We start from the raw sequence: 20735 nt of genomic DNA, 5'->3' as shown, positions 1-20735 counted from the left end.
TTTGTTATTATATTATCGTTACTTAATTTTTTTTTAAATTAAAAAAAAGATGGGGGACAGACGAATTCACAGGGGGGGGGGGCGATACAAAACAAAGTAAAAAAAAATGTAAGCAATAAAGTGCACAAATGCTGCCAACTAAGCTCCAAAGCAAATAGCAGCACCAACAACAACAACAAAATAAGAAGAAATAAAAACATCAAAGTGGCGGTGTGCAAACTTGCACAAAAACTTTTATATGCACTTTTTTTTTTTGTGTGTGTGTGCGTCTGTTTTGCAGGACTGATATCATTTAAACATATAAGTCCAACAATATTTGTTCTCACTGCATGAATTAACACTTAGTGACTTACTCGTTTCGTCTTTTATTTATTTATTTATTCATTATATGTATATATATATACTTAACGTAATGGCAGTTTTTATTTTATTTTTTTTAAATACTGTCGAGGGAGCAGGTTTGTGGAAACTTACTTGAAGAAATAACAACAGCCGAAAAAAAAAGAAGATTTTAAAATATAAATTAAGGAGCATATAAGGGTAATAATTTACTTTGGCAAAGGAAGAAGAAGAAGAAAAAGGAAAAAAAAAAGAAAGACGAATTCCCCTGAGAATGTCGACTGAGGCTACCAATGAAAACCTTCAAATTTTACTGACAAAATTGATGACAGATCGGTTTTGTTCCGGTGAAGTGAATGACATTGATGCTTGCGTTCAAAACTTTGTACCACAAGCAAGTGATGGTAGTTGGGTGGATCAAAGCATCCACAGACGCGGAATGAAAAAATGTGAGCCGTACCGCGAAGTTGCACGCCGATGTTTGGAGGACGAAAAAAAACAGAAGATGGTCTTCAAGGCGGCTACTGAAGTTTCCACATGTCGAGAAGAAAGAAGAAAGTTGGAGAAATGCCGTTATGCCGGAGGCGATTGCGAACAGGAGGCACTTGAGGTTTTGTACTGCGGAATGGTGGGACTCATACAAAGGCAGCGTGGAAGGCAGGAACAGCGCCGCTAGTGCTTGGTTTGAATGTTTCAGCATGTACGATGAGAAAGTGATAGTGATGTGCCTTTTTTTTTTTTGCTGTGTATGTGTATGTGTGTGTAGGGGGAACATATATGCATATATATATATATATATACATTTCGGTGGTGGGGCGTGTCAAGAGGCAATTGCTGTGGTGTTGTCATATGTTGCTGGTGTAAATGATTTGCATATGACAGCTCCTCCATTATATATTTCTGGAGTGGGGTTTGCGTTGGTATTGCGCTTCATTCATTTCTTTCTTCATTATCCCTCCATTAATACTCCTCACACTTTTCTTTACTTTACTTTACTTTTCTTTTTTTCCTCAACACTTTTCTACCCACTAACTCCACTGGCGTATGAAAAAGCAAGCAGAAGTACGTTTTGTGTTTCCGCCTTACTTCTCTATGGCTGTCAGGGTGCGGTGAGCGAAGTTTTTTTTTTTATATATTTTAAAATAAGCGTTATTGTGTGGAGCAGTCAAAGACCTTTTTTGAACTTCCCCATTGAAAAAGATTCTACCTCCCCGAGTGTTTATTTTCTTGTTTGTTTGTTTGATTGTTTCTTCCTTATCGTTGAATACACGTTTGTGTGTGATCAGATGGTGATGATGGGTGGAGCAGGTGTGTTTGTGTTTTGGTTGGTCGGAACTTTAAGCGGATGTTTGAAGGGTTGTGAAGGGGAGGAGGGGGGAAGAGGGGGAAGAGAGAGAAAAAAAAAAGTCTGAATGAAAAAGACTGGGAGATGGTGCGGAGCGGAGAAGCGTTGTGAAAAAGGTTTGAGATGGAACATAAGTTCAGGTTAAGTGCAGCAGTAATAGAAGATACATGCACAAGTCGGCCGTTTGGTGAGTGTGGTCTTTTTTTTTTTTGGAGGGTGGGGACGCGTTGTTTGTTTGTTTGTTTGTTTTACCTCCTTTTCGACACGTCTCACATTTCATCACAGTTTCCAATTCTTTCGGATTATGGGTTATAGTTCGGCTACCAAAGGAATAGTGTGTACCTATTTATTTATTTATTTGTTTTTTCTTTGGTCCAGGCTCCGTTTCAGGTCGTTTTTCTCTTTGTTTCTTTTTTTTTTCTTTGGCAGGGTTGCCATATGAGGGCGTATGTAACAACATTCATTTACACTTCACTACTGTCCCTTCCTTGATGGGTCCCACTTTACTCTCTAACACATGGTTTGTCACTCTATTTGGTTGGATGTTTCAGTTCCTCGGTTCTTTTGTTCATTTGTTTATTTGTTTCTTTTATTTATTTATTTTTTCTTATCCTTCCTTTCTTGGTAATAATAACTTTAACCTATCAAGGCGTGTTGTCCTCTAGTTTACTGCGGTGCAGGCGGGTGGTGCGGAAAAAAACACACCAACGGAAAAAAAAGTAAAGGAAAAAATAAATAAATAAATAGTTGTACAGACTGAAACTTCCAACGAGAACTGGCTGGGAGTCGAATCCAGTAAGAAGTTTGAAAAGTAACGTAAGTGGTGTGGTGAAATGCTTCCACCCATTTCCGTGCAATCTCCTTGTTTTCCCATACTTTCCCTTGTCAGGCGTTTCGATCTTTCGAGTAGTGGTGGCAGTGATGGCATAGTTCTGCAAAAAGTTGGCGTACCGCCGTCTTCCGCACGGAACGTAGCAAGTTTTAGTGACCGAGTGGATTTGGTATTATTTCCTTGTAAGCTTGGGGATCCTGCGCAACCGATTGGGTGGCCTCAGACAAATCAGCAGGAATTCACCGTCATGGTGAATGACCGCTTCATTACTTCAGAATTCCCACGATGCCCATCACGAAGTGCCAGTCACCGCACACTGGCGGGGATGCCACTTTCTTCATTCCTTCCGAAGGGTCCTGATGGCGGTATCGCAGCTGAGGCAGAGCTTAAAATTCTTGTCGTGAGACGCGGTAAATGGACCGCAACATTCCTCCTCGCATGGTGTAATGTAATAGAACCTGAAGTAATAATTGACCGCACCATCGCTCGCCTTCTTCGTGAACCGCTTTCCACACCAGCCAAAGCAAATGAATGGGATTCGGCTTCTTCATCGGCAAGTGCTGCTGAGAGTGCCGCAGGGGATTCAGATATCGATGTGGATAGTGGATGGGTAGACGATAAGGCCGATAATACACATAATAGTGGCGGAAGGAATGGTCGTAAAAGCGCTGATGCGCCCAACCTTCCAAATGGGACCGCAGGCGACAACGGCGTTCAGGACGGTGAGGCGGTTGTCACCCTTCGCTGTCCACTTAGTTACGGTCGAATGAAAATTGCGGGTCGGGGTAACCACTGCTCACATTTAACTTGCTTCGACCTCCTGACGTACCTTAGCGCATCTCTTCAAAGCAATTCGTGGAATTGCCCTATATGCGATGGACCTGTATTTATTGGCGACGTTTGCATCGACAGTACACTTCAGGCTGCGTTAGAGGGCTTGGACTCTAACGCATTTTCTGTGGTTTTATTTGGTCGAGACCATAAGGAGTGGCGTAGCGTCGAAGGCGCAACATGCGGTAGTGATGAAGAGAGTGTAGATGGGTGTGAAGTCATGATGGTAGAAGAAGAAGAAGAGGAAATAAACCAGCAGGAGAAGCAGCAGTCTGAATGTCCTTCACTACCACTAACCACATGAGCGAAGTTGTGCTTCAACTAACGACCACGAAGAAACAACAACAATAACAACAACAACAGAAATGGCTCATATTTGTGTAGGAACAGCAACATATGCGCGGGATGCTGAATTTATGTGAGATTACTTGTGTTACCCAATGTGACGTGTGATTACGATGCCTCTACTGACCATTTTTTTTTGTGGTTAGTGGTAGTGAAGGACATTCAGAGCTTGAGAAGGAGGTAACATGGTTGTGTTGGTGTGATATGTGTGTTCGTTTAATTAGTTGTGTTTGTTGTTTTTTTTTTCTTATTTCTTTCGGTGGTTGCTCACATACCTGTTGTATTATAGTTTTCGAATAACTGCTGGTCGAAATACAAATATTATTAATTTCACTTCATCAGCACGTCTATTTGGGTACCGAGTCGCTTTGTGACGATGATTTTTCACCCTTTCGCATTGGGAATCTTGCCCACTGCTGCTATCACTACTGTGTTGTGTACACCCTTTTCTCCTCTTTTTTTTTTATTCCCCCATAATCTCTCGGCATTTAATGAAAATGTCATATCCTTAATTCTTCATAATAGAGGGTTCCTGCTTGAGTGTCAAATAACTGTGCCTTTCATTGCACGACACTTATTTAGAAGAGTTGAAACGAGGAGAAGAGGAAAGGTCGCTGAGGAAACTCTTCCTTGTGTATATTGTAAGCAGCGTTTCTCTTGCATCATATAGAAGTACAATCACAGAGGAGTTCAGCAAAACAGTTTCTCAGGCCTACCATTAGGTAAAAGAGGCACGTGGAGTCGTTATGCTTGAGCCTTCGCAGCCTCAAGCTGGTAAACCGTATCCGTCAAATAACCCAAGCCAGCAGGATCCATTCATGCCGCAACTTGGATCAAGTAATTACGTGCAATACAGTCCCATGGGCTCTCAACAGCAAGTGCCACCGCAAGGGATGCAGCAACCAGTGCAACAGGTACCTGTCAATGACTCTGTTTACAAGGGAGTGCACCCAATTGCAGCATTTTTTCATATCTTTTTCAAGATAGTTGCACTACTTACATTCATTCTGGGTGGTATCTTCAGCTCTAACCCCATTTTGATATTTGTCATTACGATTCTGTTCGTGGCGGCGGATTTCTGGACGACCAAAAATGTCAGTGGTCGCCTCCTTGTGTCACTTCGCTGGTGGAATGAAGTGCATGAGGACGGCACCTCCAAATGGGTATTTGAAAGTTCCCCCGATGTTGAGCAATGCGTTCATCCCTTTGACAAGTGGTTCTTTTGGGCCACGACTGTCGGTTATGTTGCTATATGGTTGCTGCTTGTCTTATTTAACTTAATGTCCCTGTCACGACTTCCGATGGCTCTGTTTGGCGCCGTGCTTGCAGGATCTAATATGGTTGGTTTCCTGAAGTGTAGCCAGGACGCCAAAAAGAAAATTACACAATACATGGTTTCTCAAGCCGTTGGCCGTGTATAGAAGGGGGGGGGGACAGTGATGACGAAAAGAGAGAGGGGGAAAAAAAAAGAGAGATTGTGTTGGGGGTTGAGAATCAGATGATATTGCAGAATAATTCTGCATGTGAGTGGCAAGAAATGCATGTAAGCGGGTGAGTGGGGCGTAACAGTAAATGATATATATATATATATATATATATATATATATTTGTGTGTGTGTGTGTGGCGGGGGAAGGGAGAGAGAGGGGCGCATTTGGAGATTCTCCTCTTACCCAATTGTTGGTTGCGCCTTTCCTTCACTTGCTTTTTTATTTGCTTGTTTGAAGGACATTGTGATACTTGAAAAGATATGTGCGGGTGTTTACTTACGTATGCATATGTTAATATTCGTTAGGCTTTAAGGCATTGGGAGCGCCATTGTAGACGTTCGAAGGATTTTGGAGTGTAGGAATGCGGTCATTCTCCCCTGCAAATAAACGGCGAAACAAATGTGGCGTTGTTGCGTAGTGAAAGCATTGGTTTGCTTATTGGTGGAGGAAACAAATGAGGTGCGTGTCAACGAGAAGGGAATATGTGGTGGAGAATCGGCGGAATGGGCACGGGGATGAAGAGAGAGAGAGATGGAGAAAAAAAAAAGGAACGTAACCGGACTTAACAAAAAGGACACATATATCGAAGGATATTTATATATTTATACGGATATATGAGTGGACAAATACCTAAGAGGGAAGGAAATACGGATCCTCATTTTTCCCGTGTGTGAAGTGTTAGGGAAGGGGGACTTCGCACCCTATTGTGCATATATTTTTGATATATTTGTCCTATCTTTTCGGCTGTGTTTTTTTTTGTTTTTTCCCTCTCCTCTCGTATCGCACACACTTGCAACGCATTGCGTTTTTGCTTTGCTATTTGACTCTACCATTTTTGTCGTGAAGACGTATATTTATTTATACATGCATATGTGTCTGTAGCGGAAGGTATCGGGACATTTTTCTTTTAGGAGGCGAAACAAATGAAAAAGGAATGTGGAATGCGAGAGAGGGTGATGATGAGGATGAGGAGGAAGAGTTGCTGAAGTTAGAATAAGTGGGTGGAATGGATAGAATGAGGGAAGAGGAAGAGGGGGAAAAGGAACACAGCTATTAGTTGTGTATATTTTCAGAACCATATATTCTCTTTTTCTCACTGTTCTCTCTCTGTACACCTTTCTTTACTGTTTTTTTTTTTCCTCCACCTCCCCTCCATCCCTCCCTTCTCAATTTTCCTTTTGTCTTTTTTTATTTAATTGTGATAAACTCTTTTCAACAAAAATAAAACAAAAGGATTTGTTCTCTACTCTCCTGCTCTTCACTGCCGTGTGTCATTTGAACTTGTGAGCAAATGCACTTGCTTCTATGTTCGAAACTGAAACCACGTCTCCATTTATGCATCATTTTTGGTAACATGTACGAGATGTATTCTTCTCCTCCTTCTAAAAAAAAAAAAATAAATAATCTTCTTTTCCTTTTGTTAATGACGCGGTTGCAGATGGTGGTGAGTTTGTGCTGACTGGGCCGTACTTTGACTTTTTTCTTGACACTTTAAAAGAAACATTAGACACCCGAAAGGGTTTTTTTAAAAAAAAGGACAAAAGGTCTGGGGCAACCCTTCGCAGTCAAAAACGAGTGGGTTCAACAGGTTAAAAGAAGCAGTTCAAGTAGAGAAAAGGTAGTAACCGGCTCAGAAACGCAATTGCGCTCACTTGTGCTCGTACAAAACGGGGGAAGGAGGTATTCGTGCATTTGGAAGAAGGATAGCGGTAAGAAGGAGGATTTCCATTATTATTGTTATTATTATTATTATTATCGTGTGCCTTTATTTTTGTGTACGGCAGTTTAACGCATTGGTGGAGTCGACAGCTAAATAAGTAGCGGCAGGATTGTGGAGGGAAGGAAAAAGGAAAACAAGAGGAAGAAATATTCAAGAGGTTGCGAACCATAACTGTTACTGACGGGTCCGAGAGATGATTCGGAGACGAGTATGCGATGGCGCACGACTTGCACCGAATATACGGGCGACCTTCAGTGCGGCGCGGTACCAGTCGGGACTTCACACATTCATTCGTGATTCCAAACCCTCTAATTTCTCTTCGGTCAGGCGCTCTGAAAATGCGAATGGTGATGCCACCGCATCTCCCGGTGCAACTGCAGGGGAAAATCCCGCTTCTTCCGGTGATTGGGCATCCCATATGCAACGAGAGCTTTTCGGGGAGGTGGACCCACTCGGTGGACAGGCTCATAAGGATTATTACCGAGATGTAACTCGCGGTTACAGCCCGCAGTATGCCCCAAGGAATTTCGCCAACGGTGGTGCGGTGGCGTATCCCCATATTCAGAGCCCGTATGAATATGAAGAAGCTGCACACCGACGTGTTTGGTTGGATCACGACGTGGACCGCATGAGGGAAGAATTTACTCAACACCGTGCCTCCCTCCGGAGCCTAGCATCAGCACAGGAACGAGAGGAGTTGCTTCGTAGCCGTGCTGCTGAATACCAGGTTGCCAACACCGTACACGAGAGCGAAAGTGTTCATCCAATTCAACAACTTTATAACAGTGGTGGCACGAGCCGCAGCGCACTCAAACAGCAGGCAGTGGCGGATCGTTACTCCATAGCAGAACAACATTCTCCGCTTCCCTTAACAACGGGGGTGGACCGTGATGCACTTGACGAGGCGCAACGTACCAAGGATAGGATTCTTAACGACAGTTTCACCGCAGAAAATCTCCTCATTACCCACGGTCTACGAGAGAAGGAAAAACATGATTTCACTATCCTGCAGCGCACAGTCCGCATCCCTTTTCAAGGTTATGATATGGACAGGTTCCTTGCACAGCAGAAAGGTACACCTTACGGCGCTCAGCAACTTCCCCCCAACGTGGTTCCATCTTCAATGGAGGAAGCTCAGCGTACGTTGCGTGGTTCATCCGCTACAGCCACGCCTTTAGTTGACGCTGTTGCCCAGAAGGTCTATGCGCGTAACACAGTGGTGGACCGACCTGCCATAGGAGAGCAACTAACCGAACAAATCATTAACACCATGCGGGCTTCACGTACAACAGCAGAGCAACAGCGGGAGGAGGAGCGGGCGCAACGGTTTGGTCTCGGACGCCATGGGGCGTTGGTGCAGGACGGCGGCCCGGATCAACGTACTCTAAAGAAGCATATAAACGATGAGAGAATTGTGGACGCTATGCTATTTCAGCAGAATGCTTATAGGAAGACGCCTGCCGATGAGCATTGGAACCCCTACATACGGCGGAGCACTGAAAATGGCGTAGGGCATCTTCTTCAAAACAAATTTGACATCATGCGTCGTGAGGACCGGCTATCGAAGGGGGAACAGGATCTAACAGAGCGTAACACTATCCATTATGGTGTTCCTATTCAACAGATCGTTGACGAATTTGTCTTCCGTCATCGTAACGCACGTGGTGAAAGGCCGCTTGACTACTTTAAGCCATTTCCCAACTTTCGAGCGCTGCGTCTAAATCGCATGTACCGCGATGTCGAGGGGTTTTCGCTCATGAAGCAACGGCCTGAGTTTCTTGAGTGGGAATTGTTTACTCGTTATCGGCAACATCATCAGCAGCGACGGAGGCTTGCCCTACTCCACGGGCTAGAACCTGTTGCTAATGAGACTGCGCAGGAACGTGATACACGACGACACAGGTTGGACGAAATCTGTGAACGGACGCCCTTTGATGAGCGCGAGATGCACGTAAATGATGACGAGATGAAAGTGAGCGTCGAGACGCTGCGCAGTTGGTTCGGCGTGTACATGCTGCCGTCGCCTACCGTGGTAAACGCCGTGTTGGGAGGTTCGGCTTCGGTGAACCTTCATCTCTACCATCTAGCCGACGAGATGGGTACTGCAGATACACGCGAGCATGTGTTGAGCGGCCGGTACTTGAATCGACTGCTTCTCCTTGAGTCATATCAAAACCGCGTGGGGCGGGGTTTTATGAACCACGTTGTTGGGAGGGCGCCGGAACCGGTTGTTCCACACGAGCAGCCACAAGAGGTACTCCGCCACTTTTCTGCAGAGGAACGCGCCATGTATGAGCAGCATGTGAAGGAGCAAACCTCCCGCCAGTTGGGTGAGTGGGAAAGAGCTATGAAACGGCGTCGCTGGTTGACAGATCACCAGCAGTACGGACACGTTGTTTCTCATGGGCTTGAAACGTCAGTTGTGGACCTTTCACACACAGAAACAGGGGCAGTGCTAACTGTATCGACCAAAGCATATGAGCAGGAAATAGAGGCTGTGCGTATGAAAACCAACGCCACTATTAAGGTGGATGGGATGGTGTATAACTTGCTCCCGAATTCCGAGAGACGTGTCGTACCCCTCACCGTGCAGCTGGATTCGGGAGAAAAAATTGATATGACCAGTGAGGACTTTGATCGCTGTGAACTGGAAGCTTTCCCACGTAATCTCAACCACGCTCTCAACTATGGCATCGCCAACTACGCTTACAACCGCGGCAACTACGTGGAAACGCAGGACTCGATATGGGAGGAACAAACCGCCTCCGGACAGGAAGGCTGGTCACCCGCTACGCATGCTGATGGCTTACGGGAGGGGCTCCCAGTGCGCGCCCGGCGTCCCATTTTTAGTAGTTCAGCTGAGCAACGCATAGCTGGTGGCCCACAACGTGCGGTGATTATTCAGTACCACCATCAGCCCTTCTTTAACCCTGAGCCACGGCTCGTAAAGGTGGCGTTTCAATGCGATGGCACTATAATGGAGGTTCCCATTTCAGATGTGATGATCTGGCAGAGACGTTACCATGGTCCCGAGCGTACTGTTGGTGACGAGTCGCGGCGGTACAATCCAGCGGCCATGCGGCGCTATGTCGACGTTACCGATCCCTTTAATGAGAAAACAAGTAATACGGAGCACTTCCTTGACAAGTACGAACCGAAACGGAACGCTGACACTGTTGCTGACAAGTACCGCACAACGAAGCAAATTACGGAGATCGACAAATGGACACGATATGACTCTGCTCGTGCCGACAACTATCGTCCATTAAGCATTTCTCATCGGCGGGATTATATCCGCATGGGTTACATACCCCGCTATACCCCTTGGGAGTGGATTGCCATACAGGAAGCTGATCAGCCTCTCATAGCTGAGCAGATTCGTCAAGATAATATCGGCACCAGTTACTTCTTCTCTTTAAATCGCTACTGGCGTTATAAGGCTTCTCCGCACGGTTACATCCGTCATTTTGAGAATGAAGTCCGTGACTTACTTCAGTACGTTGATGGTGTTACACCTTGGAAGCAGGCGCAGAAGATTCGGACATATTGGGAAGTGCGTTCACATCATCCAATGCCGCAATTCAACAGGCCTGAGGTGGCCATGCATCGCAATACTGTAGGTTTACTTCCTGCCCATATGTGGGAGACGGACAAGAAGACGGGTAAGGTGAAGTCGGTGAAGGACTCCGTGAGGGATTATCAAACGAAAACTCCATACCCCAAATGGGTGCAACTTTGATGATTACGGTGGGTACTTCATTTGTTTATCATTTCTTTGCGCCAATTTTTCTCGGAAATGATCGAGTAAATTAGTTTGTATGCTCATGCGTGTGGGTACCGCGCTAGGGTTTGTGGTTGGTGGCTGTGTAGCCCGTGGCCGCTCCTACAGTTGAACTGTCGACCAGTTTATTGATATCCTGAAGGATTTTACTTTTTTTTTTTTTGATAGCTCTTCCCCTCGATAGGGTGAAGGGATGTGTGGCTGTTCACAGATATTTATGACATTAGTATCGTACCGTGCTTACGTGTAAATTTCTTCAGTTGGGTTGTTGTTGGTTGTGGGTTTTTGGGATGTTTTTACCATCCCCCTCCCCCGTGCGGCGTCTCTTTGTTCTTTGTTGTCGATGCTGTTGGGCTTGCATCCTTGCACATGTTGTTGGCTCATTCGGCATTTGTTAGTTGCCATATTTGTTACTTTTCCCATCGCCTTTATCCTCATCTTGATCTGTCTTAACGGCTTGCTTCTACTAATTTTTTCCCCCTTCTGAAATGGGGAGTCGCGTTACAGTGCTACATATAATAATGGCCGAGAGGGCATCCACACAGTCGCATGCCTTGCCAACGTCAACTCAAGCAGATCCGTCGTTGGCGGCCTCCACGTTCAAGTTCCTTGTGACTTCTGACAATCATCTCGGATATCAGGAACGTGATTCGAGACGTGGGGATGATAGTTTCACAACATTCGAAGAGTGCCTGCGCGCAGCCCGACTTGAACATGAAGTTGACGCCATTCTGCTGGCTGGAGATTTCTTCCATGATAACAAACCGAGCCTCGGTTGCCTGGCTCGCACATCATCCCTTCTGCGGTCATATGTGTTAGGTGACAAACCCATTTCCTTTACACTGTTGAGTGATCCCAAGCGCAACTTTCCAACACATCCAGTGCCTTTGGCGAACTTCCAGGACCCGAACATCAATGTAGCGTTGCCAATTTTTATGATACATGGAAACCATGATGATCCGGTTGGAGGTACATCGTCCATTGATATTCTGTCCACCGCTGGACTTGTGAACTACTTCGGGCATACATCTTCGTTGGATGATATTGTTGTGGAACCTGTGCTGCTGAAAAAGGGTGATACGTATATCGCCTTGTATGGTCTTGGGAATGTCCGTGATGATCGATTGCATCGGTGCTTTCGTATGAAGAAGTTGCACTTTGTGCAACCCAAGACTGAACCAGGAAAAGATTGGTTTAAAATTCTGCTTTTTCATCAAAACCGAGGGGTTCGCAGTGGTGGAAATATGAAGTGTGGCATTTACGAAACAATGCTCGCCGGTCATGGGATGGATCTTGTCATTTGGGGAAATGAACATGAGCAACAAATGGAACCCTCTCCATCTGAGGGGTTTGACATCATTCAGCCGGGTAGTACAATCCTAACATCATTATCTGAGCACGAGTGCAACCCCAAAAAATACGGAGTGCTGGAGGTGCGAGGAGGGTCCTATCGAGTCACAGGATTTCCCCTTCGCAGTATTCGTCCTGTCGTCCGGCGAACAGTTGAATTGTGGAGGGATAATCCCGGCTGTCGGACCCTTGACGCGGTGGAGGACTTCCTTCGGAGTGTAGTGGAGCAAATGATTGAAGAGGCTGAAGAGCAGGTGAGCCGCATTCCGGATGATGTTCTTAAGTTCCACCCCAACATCAAGTTCCCAATTATGAGGCTGGCAGTGGATTTCACAGATCCGGACTCCACGACCTTCCCTCAACCGAACATCAATCGTTTTGGGCAACAATATATGGACATTGTTGTGAACCCAAGTGAGCTCCTCCGTCCCATTAAACCCAAGCAGGTGCCTCGCGTCGCTTCTTCCGCATCAGCGACAGGTGGTGAGGCCCCCGTAGTGCCGGTTCCACGACTTAACACCTCCGACATACGCACCAAAGTTGCCGAGGTGTTCAATGCTAATGCGCGTGATGCATGTTCGTTGCTGTCGGAATCCGAAGTGTCGGCAGCGGTGTATGCCTTCGCTGAGAAAGGTGAGCGCGACGCTATAGACGAGCGCATCTGCGAACTGTTGAGTAAATGCCAAAAGTCGGTTTGGGTGTCGATGCGCAGGGGTGAGTCGGAATCTATATTGAAACCCGAAAGCATCTATGAGGAGGTTGTCCGCCACAAGAAGGAGGCAAACAAGCGCTACGAGGAACTTTCTCGCGCAGCAGAAGAGGCGTTGCAGCGGTCCACTCAAGGAAACGAACTGACCGAGCGGCTTCGGGCCGACACTGAGTTAGCTGCTTCGATGGATAGTGGTAATTTTCCCCGTGTAGGGGGTGAATTAGCGGATGGTGCCGCATTGGGGCTTTTATCCGCCACGGCGCCCCGGCGGGCTGGAGGAAGTGGAGCCACAAATAACGGGGAGGGCGCTAATGACGCGCTTTCCCAAGTAGGGTTTACTTTTCCAGATTTCAGTAACTCTTTATCCCCACCAGATGCATCTGGTGGGGCCGCCACTCGTGGGAAGCGATCACGGGATGAGCTGAATGTGTTTGATGTTGCTACTGAGCGCGACACCAACGAGGTAAACTCACACCCGAATGCTTCAACCGTGAAGGGTGGAGGAAAGGCTGTGAAATCTGAGACATCAGCACCCAAACCAGCGAGAGGTCGGAAGCCGAAGCGACCTGTTGATGGTGGTGTCAGCGGTTTGCCTCTTTTTCCATCACTTGAACTGACACGTGACCCGGTTCCAGATGAAAACTTCTTACTACCTCCTGTTGTAGGGGGTGGAGTAAAGGGTGCTTCTACAAGTAGTTCTGGCATGCCAGATAACTATTAGAATCACAGTGTCGGTTTGTCTTGTGTGTGTGTGTTTTTTTTTTTTAATTTGTACTTTGTGGACAGACACGTACCTCTCGACAGTTACATAGATATCTGTGCATCTATTTATAACTGTCTATATATTTATATCTGTGCATGCGCAAAAAAAAGATAGGGAAGGAAAGGGTAATTCTTGAGTAGTACGCACAAAACATATAGAGCATAGATTACACCCTTTTGTGCTCTGAGTTGTCGCGTCCCAGCGTAATGGGAAATCTCTCTTTTCAGACGATCGGGGTGATATCGAGTGTGTTGACACACCCATTGTTCATGACTTTCGCAATATTTTTTTCCCCCTTTAATTACTGTGTGGACACTACGTATACACTTCCTTCACGTATTATTCGGTATACACCCGTTATTTTTGGCCGCGCCCCAGGGAGTTTCTTTTGTTGCTTTTTTTTTTTCGCATTACCACCACCCTTATTTGTTTCTGTTGTATTCTTCAACATGGTAACTAGTAAAGAAAACGCGGAAAGGGTGGGGAGGGAAGAAAAGCGCCGGTGAAGTTGGTGAATGAAGAGATTTGGAATTTGGACCCGTCCTTCACTGGGTCGCCGCTCGTTTTATGCAGGATTGGATGACTCCCGTGTCATGCGGCTACGGCGATCAAATACAACCCTCAACAAACCTCGTGGGCGAGACGCGTTTTCATTAGCCTTCGAAAAGCGCATTCATCTTCTTCCGCTAACGCAAGTGGGTGATTTATACGGGCTGCCAGTTCCACCATCTGCTCCAGGAGAGAGCTCGGGAGGTGCTGCAGAAGAAACAATACGTGTACTTGTTGTGGATTTATTGCTACTTGAAGATGTGGAGTCACTGATTTCCTTTCCAGCTTCCAACCCGCTCTACTATGAAGATTGGCCAACGGTTTCAGATAATTCCGAAGGGGAAGTACCTTCAGATCGGAGAAGTGGCATCTCCTCGTCACTTGCACTGGGGGAGAGTGGCTTTTCTCTACCTTCCAGCAACAAACGACACTTGCGCCAGTATGGCGACACAACTCTCCTGCGTAATTCATTTGTGAGAGAGGCAGCTCATGGTGTTTCCGCGCAATTTCACACGGCGATTTGCATCAACCCGTTCATTGATGTCGATCGCTTCCGACGGGAGGAGGCGCAGGTGGAAATGATTTCAGCTTATCGGAATATTCTTTACGAGGCGGCGGAGGTTCCTGACGGTCGGGCCGATGTTATTCGTATTCCTGCTCTCTGCTGTGATACATGCGGCCCTCGCTTCTACCATGAGATTGGGAAGCTGAACCAGCAATCGCTAATTAAAGGTTTCCATCGCATTGGCTCTGAGGCAAAGGAAACACTCATGCTCAATCCGAAGTTTATTGTAGAAGTGTATGTGCCTTTGCCATTTCTGCAGCAGTTCCAGAGGGCATTTCTGGAGGATGCATGGGAAACCCCCGAGTCTACGCTTAATCCGGGAAGGACGGCACTTTATCCCGGCCTTGCGCCCCCACGCTCTCTGTTGCCTCTTGAGGGTTGGATTGGTAAACGGCCGGAGCTTGTGGAAGCGATAGAAACGGAGGGCCGTAGTTTAATGAGTGGAGTAAAATATTCCCTGGATGGCAAACCAATTGAAGAGCGGGAGGTGCTGGCGGAGCTTCGTGTGTTTGGTAGAGAAAAGGAGCAGGAGGAAATGCTAAAGAGGGAGGAGGAAACCGCAACTCAACAAGGACTTGAAGTAGCTCCCAATGGTAACACAGTAGCACCACTGCGCGCTGGCATTGATCAAAACTGATGTTGTTGCGTCCCGTTGATGGTGCGGCCGCCCTTGTTATTACTGACTCAGGAGAAAGGGAGTGTGATTGTTTATTATTATTATTTTTTTTTTTGCTATGCATGGCGTCATTTGAATTTGTGTGGTTGTTGTTTCTTTTATCGTCGGGCATGAAACACTGCAGTTGGAGTATTTTTATTTTGTTTACCTCTAATTTTGCGTGCGTTCTTGTTAGAGTGGCTGAGTTTTCTGCGTATGTGTTATTTTGTGGTGCAACAGCGGATTAACGTATAATTGTTTTAATATACAACCGGTGCATCTTCATATTTTGCTATGTGTGCGCAGAAACATATGCATACATGTTACGCTGTCTTTTTTTTTTTGTGTGTGTTCTTTCGCTGTCACTTCAGAAAAATACCCACACAAAAGTCCGAACGAAAAGGCCAAAAGGAATTCTATTTGAAAGTCCCTGAAGGAAATACCAGGAAAAGCAATTGAAACAAATGACGAAGTCGGCACTTGCAGACACTAAAGAAGAACCTCACGTTCCCTTTGGTGAGATTCAGGGCTACACCCCTTGTGGCGTACCTGCTTACAGCAACGGACATGATGGCTTTTTTTCGGGAGAGCGCAGTATTGACGGGAATCTTTTCTGCGGTTTCAAATACCAATGTGTAGAATTTGCTCGTCGTTGGTTATATGAGGCCAAAGGGCTTGTTCTTCCAGACGTTAATTGGGCTGCTCACATATTTGATCTAACAGAGGTTCATGACGCAAGCACTGCAACCCCCGTCCCGTGCGTTAAAGTTTCCAACGGAACAGCAGCGAAGCCCGTGGCAGATTCGTTGCTGATTTACGCCGTTAATGAGGATGCGCCATGGGGACATGTCGCGGTTATCACAGAGGTGGGTGACAAATGGGTGCGCATTGCGGACCAAAACCATCGGTTTCATAAGTGGAAGGGGACCTACTCGGCAGAGTTGTTGCTGAAGCACGAAGGAGGTGTGTGGACTGTTGAGGATCATGCAGCAGAGGGAATCTTTGTTCCTCTGGGGTGGGTTACATTCCCTAGTAGGCCAAACCGTAATCCTAAGGAACCATTGGTGTTGCATGAGTCACTTTACTTTAAACAACCAGAGAAGCCTTTCCTTCGTCGCGTTGTTTTCACTCCAGAGAATCGAAAGACTGACTGGCTGGACTTGACAAACGAAGCCGAAGCGGAATTCTACAAAACATTTGGTAAGGAGGCGACTCGAGGAGGGGTGTACGAATCATGTTACTATTTGATGAACAGGGAGTTGTACCTTAACTGCGTCCGTTACGGTACGCAGCTGCATTCATTCTTTCTCGAGGCAACAAAGCAGGTGCTTGAGAGCGACGATAAGTTACGTCGATTTCGCATCCCAGAAGAGTATTGGCCTCGCATCCGGCACTCATGGAAAACTCAGCCCCATGCCATCACGGGGCGGTTTGACTTTGTTTTTGATGAAAACACTCAAGAATTCAAGTGCTTTGAATACAATGCGGACAGCGCGTCGACACTTCTCGAATGTGCTGTAATCCAAGAGAAGTGGGCAAACTCCGTTGGGTTAGACGACAATGCTACAAGAAGCAGCGGGAAATTCATGCCCCAAACACTCGTCCGGGCGTGGGAAATGACGGGGTTGAAGGGGCGTGTGCATTTTCTTGTGGACGATGACGGGGAGGAACGTTATACTGCTTTGTATGTGATGGAGAAGGCTCGAGAGGCTGGTATTGACGCGAAATTGTGCGTCATGTTTGACGAGTTCCATTTCGATGAAAAGGGAGCAGTTGTGGATTCGGACGGCATTCCGGTGACGGCTGTGTGGAAGACGTGGATGTGGGAGACGGCGATTTCTGATCATCAAGCTGCACGAGAGCAGCGTGGCGCGGAGTGGAAGCCCACGCCAAAGGATAAGGTTCGCCTGTGTGATATTCTTCTCGGAAATAACTGGGACATACGTGTCTTTGAGCCTATGTGGAAACTCATTCCCAGCAACAAAGCAATATTGCCCATTATTTATAATAATCACCCCGACCACCCCGCCATACTTCCCGCAAGTTATGAACTCACTGATGAGCTTCGCCGCACCGGCTATGCAAAGAAGCCCATCGTTGGCCGTGTAGGAAGGAATGTGACCGTCACTGAACCTGACGGCAAAGTTCTAGCTGAGTCTGATGGCAACTTCAGTAACCGTGACATGGTGTATCAACAACTTTTCCGCATACCAAAGCGAGGCGATTACTACGCAATTCTCGGGGGCTGGATGCTCGGTGACACCTACAGTGGTACAGGTGTACGTGAGGACAAAAAGCTTATCACTGGGCTCGAATCTCCGTTTGGTCCCGTACGTATTCAAATGTAGCACAACTCTTCCGTTTTGTTTTCGTTCTTTTTGTTGTGGAATGGAGGATGGGTGCCGGTTGGAAGAATCAAACGAACAAACGAACAAACAAGATAAACGGAAACAAGGGAGGAGGAGGAGGGGATGAAAAAGAATACGGAGTGATATGGCAAATTAAAGGGCGCGCATATGTTGAATGTTGGCGTGGGCTTGAAGGGTAAGGGAAATATGTTTGGTTACGCAATCCTGCATGAATAATCACAGACAGGCCGAGTAATACTCTCTACAGTGAGGCCACCATGATTGCAAAGTGCTGACATTAAAGTGCTTTATGTTTATTCCTTTGGTATATGTTTGCTTCCGGCCGAGCCTTTTCCCTCCTCTCTCTCTTTCCTTTACTTTTTTTTGTTTTGGTGCTCATCACGTACACTTCCATAGTCCCCCCTTTATTTACTTTATCTTTTTCCTCTTGCTCGTCGTTTACTTTCGTGCTATGTAATTGCCTTCTTTCGTTTTACCGCATGATCGTGGTGGTTATGTGTTCGACATTCTTTTCGTTTTTTTTCCAAAATTGGTATTGTATGACTCCCTCTTCCTTTTGCTGTTGTTGTTTTTTTTCTTTTCTTTCGTCGCAACACCTGTTGCGTGGGTCACTCAACGGAGGAAACCCAGGGAAAGGGAACAAAAACGTAAAGGAGGGGAGCAGGGGTCAGCGAGTCACACTCCAATATCAGTATTGATGTTTGTATTATGTTACTTGCAAGTTATTTTAAAAAAAAACATATGCGAAAGGCATCCACGTCTGCAGCGCTTCCACGATGGGCGGAGGAGGGAAGGAAAGGGAGGAAATAAATAAATAAAACAATGAAAGGAGTGTTTATTATTATTATAACTATTATCATTATTATTTTGTCAGTGCTGTTTGTGGAGTAATTGCGAAAGGTGTAGGGGAGGGGAAGGGGAAAAAAAATTTACAGAAAGGGGGAGTGTTATCGTACACATCTTTATCACAAACTACTTTTAGGGGTTTGTTGTTATGCTATCACTTTTTATTTTTCACTATTATTATTATTACGTAAGTGATCCCCTTATACATTAAAATTTTTGTGTGAATGATTCGTATATGAATCAACAAGATGAGGGATCGACAGGGAATGAAGTGAGGCGCGAACGGTATGATGAGCGTGTGACGACGTTGATGATTGAAAGGGAAAAAAATATGTGGGTTTTGGAAGAACGATTTGTTGCAAATGAAGACAACATTCGGGTACGTTTTGCCACGCTTAATTCACCCCACCTCCGTGGGGATAGCGGTAATCATGGATGCAACAAAATTTGGAAGAATCATTGAAGTAAAGAGAAGAACCCATTACCGGTCTTAAGATCCCCAACTAAGGGGGCTCCCTCTTTACAATTCAATTTAAAAAAAAAAATGTTGTTATTCCAGCGACATAACTGGGTTTTAGCATACCGCGCATGGTACCGTACAAGTGCCACATCGCAGATTCTGAAATCACGATGATAACCCGGTTTAAGCCCCCGGTCGCGCCAAACAGTTGAGAGAGAGAAAGTGTGTGTGTGTGTGTGTGTGTGTGTCGCTTGATGTTCTTTCATCGCTTTCACATAATATTTTCATTGGTCATTGGAAAGCGGTATTTTAAAAAAGAAATGAAAAAAAAAAGAGGATCATGTGCCTTTGAGACATAAATTCGAAGAGGGATTGTGGGTTCAATATGTCCGTTACACACTTCTCTCTTTCCCTTTACAAGGCATACACTCATTTGCCTCCATAGAAAGGCACACAACATACATATATATATATATATAGGTACATGCAAAATCCTACGATTTATCGAAATTCCGAAGCGATGAGAGGGTCATCCGGTGCTATACACGAAAGGGACACTGCACCTCACATTATGTCTCTTTTTGCGGAATTGGAAAGCCATACCCACAAACCTGTCGTAATGTACCGCAAACTGTTGCACCAAGCCGCTCGACAGCTCAATGATGAGGCGACTGCGAATATGGAGCTGCGGAAGGAAATAGCCATCATGCGCAAGAACGAGAAGCGCAACGAGGGGCGAATACAGAAGTTAGAAGGTTACATATCAAAGTTACGAAAACGAGTGGAGGATGGGGAAGAGAGAATAAATCTAATCGCTAAGGGAGCGAGGCGAACCTCGGTACCCGTGGCCCCATCTCGAAGCAGAGGCAAACGGTCGCCTACGAGTAGGAATGGTAAAGCAGCTTCTCATGGAGGAGTTGTTGGAAACACGAAGGAACGTTGCGTGCCATCTCCAGCGGCCAAACATCGTGAAGGCGTTGTAACAAGTAGCAGAGCAACTTCACAGTCACCGTTTGTTTCAATTCGTAGTTATGAACAAGATGGTGAAGAGAGAGATGAGACAGCACCGTCCTTGTCTTTGAAACGACGTTCAGTAAAGCAGTCCAGGAAGGGAGGGTACGATGATACCCGCAAAATGGTGGCACCTGTGAGAAGAGAGGGAATTCTTGACAAGATATTGATTGATGTGTTTGTGTTGCTTCTTAGCGAAGAGCCATCTGAAAGTAGCCTTCCAGATGTTGGAAAATACGGTCTAACGGAAGATTCTCGTACGCGCTGTGAAGCCGTGTTCTCGGCTATCGTTCGACTGCGTGAAGAAGTGGCCGTAACCAGACGACACAACGCCGAGTTAATGAAGATTGTGCGGCGGAAGGAGTCGATGCGCATGCTGACGAGTGCTGCGGCTGAGGAGCAAGCAACCCTTGAAATGCTGCGTGGTAAAGGATGTAGTGGAATCGATGAAGGTGAATATTTATCGTCCATTACGCTCACAACATTGCCGTATGGAGAAAGTAATGGGAAATGTGGAGAAAAATACCGGGCCGCCAAGAATGACGGTGCTGATTATAATACTTTGCTTCATACTCCTTCAGTAAGTAATGTCCGGCGCGGGAGTGAAGGAAGTGGGTTTTCCAACCTACAACCTCGAAACTCGGAAGAGGGAGACGGAGACGGAAGGACATTCAACGATCTAAGTGATACAGTACTCGGCGCTCTTATTAATGGCGGGGAGCATACGAAAGTGAACAAGTGGGAGCGATCCCTGCTTTCAAGATGACATCATTTCGC

The 20735-nt window shown here is 46.1% G+C and overlaps 9 protein-coding genes across 9 annotated transcripts, besides 19 other annotated features; all 9 read left to right on the top strand.

Annotated features, from left to right (window-relative positions):
• Positions 1 to 18585: part of a sequence feature (sequence corresponds to BAC RPCI93-30M24) that runs on past the window's edge.
• Positions 23 to 48: a sequence feature (AT_rich).
• Positions 340 to 402: a microsatellite.
• Positions 420 to 443: a sequence feature (AT_rich).
• Positions 563 to 595: a sequence feature (CT-rich).
• Positions 614 to 1015, top strand: Tb927.2.4445 (hypothetical protein, conserved; the record flags this gene model as incomplete). Its single annotated transcript, XM_946544.1, has 1 exon — positions 614 to 1015. One exon carries the CDS (start codon positions 614 to 616, stop codon positions 1013 to 1015), a length of 402 nt encoding a protein of 133 aa, XP_951637.1.
• On the top strand, positions 1038 to 1751 carry Tb927.2.4440 (hypothetical protein; the record flags this gene model as incomplete). Its single annotated transcript, XM_946543.1, has 1 exon — positions 1038 to 1751. One exon carries the CDS (start codon positions 1038 to 1040, stop codon positions 1749 to 1751), a length of 714 nt encoding a protein of 237 aa, XP_951636.1.
• Positions 1113 to 1142: a microsatellite.
• Positions 1314 to 1343: a microsatellite.
• Positions 1459 to 1485: a sequence feature (AT_rich).
• Positions 1556 to 1588: a microsatellite.
• Positions 1912 to 1933: a microsatellite.
• Positions 2248 to 2287: a microsatellite.
• Tb927.2.4420 (hypothetical protein, conserved) lies at positions 2518 to 3651 on the top strand (the record flags this gene model as incomplete). The annotated part of the gene is made up of 1 exon (XM_946542.1): positions 2518 to 3651. One exon carries the CDS (start codon positions 2518 to 2520, stop codon positions 3649 to 3651), a length of 1134 nt encoding a protein of 377 aa, XP_951635.1.
• Positions 3685 to 3709: a microsatellite.
• Tb927.2.4410 (hypothetical protein, conserved) lies at positions 4439 to 5113 on the top strand (the record flags this gene model as incomplete). Its single annotated transcript, XM_946541.1, has 1 exon — positions 4439 to 5113. The coding sequence occupies one exon, from the start codon at positions 4439 to 4441 to the stop codon at positions 5111 to 5113; it is 675 nt and encodes a 224-aa protein (XP_951634.1).
• Positions 5268 to 5299: a microsatellite.
• Positions 6564 to 6585: a sequence feature (AT_rich).
• Positions 6908 to 6936: a microsatellite.
• Positions 7094 to 10639, top strand: Tb927.2.4400 (hypothetical protein, conserved; the record flags this gene model as incomplete). The annotated part of the gene is made up of 1 exon (XM_946540.1): positions 7094 to 10639. One exon carries the CDS (start codon positions 7094 to 7096, stop codon positions 10637 to 10639), a length of 3546 nt encoding a protein of 1181 aa, XP_951633.1.
• Positions 11170 to 13461, top strand: Tb927.2.4390 (endo/exonuclease Mre11; the record flags this gene model as incomplete). Its single annotated transcript, XM_946539.1, has 1 exon — positions 11170 to 13461. One exon carries the CDS (start codon positions 11170 to 11172, stop codon positions 13459 to 13461), a length of 2292 nt encoding a protein of 763 aa, XP_951632.1.
• Positions 14019 to 15254, top strand: Tb927.2.4380 (hypothetical protein, conserved; the record flags this gene model as incomplete). The annotated part of the gene is made up of 1 exon (XM_946538.1): positions 14019 to 15254. The coding sequence occupies one exon, from the start codon at positions 14019 to 14021 to the stop codon at positions 15252 to 15254; it is 1236 nt and encodes a 411-aa protein (XP_951631.1).
• Positions 15325 to 15348: a sequence feature (AT_rich).
• On the top strand, positions 15737 to 17620 carry Tb927.2.4370 (trypanothione synthetase, putative; the record flags this gene model as incomplete). Its single annotated transcript, XM_946537.1, has 1 exon — positions 15737 to 17620. One exon carries the CDS (start codon positions 15737 to 15739, stop codon positions 17618 to 17620), a length of 1884 nt encoding a protein of 627 aa, XP_951630.1.
• Positions 18477 to 18508: a microsatellite.
• Positions 18586 to 20735: part of a sequence feature (sequence corresponds to BAC RPCI93-28H13) that runs on past the window's edge.
• Positions 19170 to 19195: a microsatellite.
• Positions 19432 to 20724, top strand: Tb927.2.4340 (hypothetical protein, conserved; the record flags this gene model as incomplete). The annotated part of the gene is made up of 1 exon (XM_946536.1): positions 19432 to 20724. The coding sequence occupies one exon, from the start codon at positions 19432 to 19434 to the stop codon at positions 20722 to 20724; it is 1293 nt and encodes a 430-aa protein (XP_951629.1).

This window comes from Trypanosoma brucei, chromosome 2, assembly GCF_000002445.2.
Source record: "Trypanosoma brucei brucei TREU927 chromosome 2, complete sequence".
Classification (NCBI taxonomy): Eukaryota; Euglenozoa; class Kinetoplastea; order Trypanosomatida; family Trypanosomatidae; genus Trypanosoma; species Trypanosoma brucei.
Note: the sequence above shows the minus strand (reverse complement) of the source record. Positions and strands in the feature narration are given on the sequence as shown.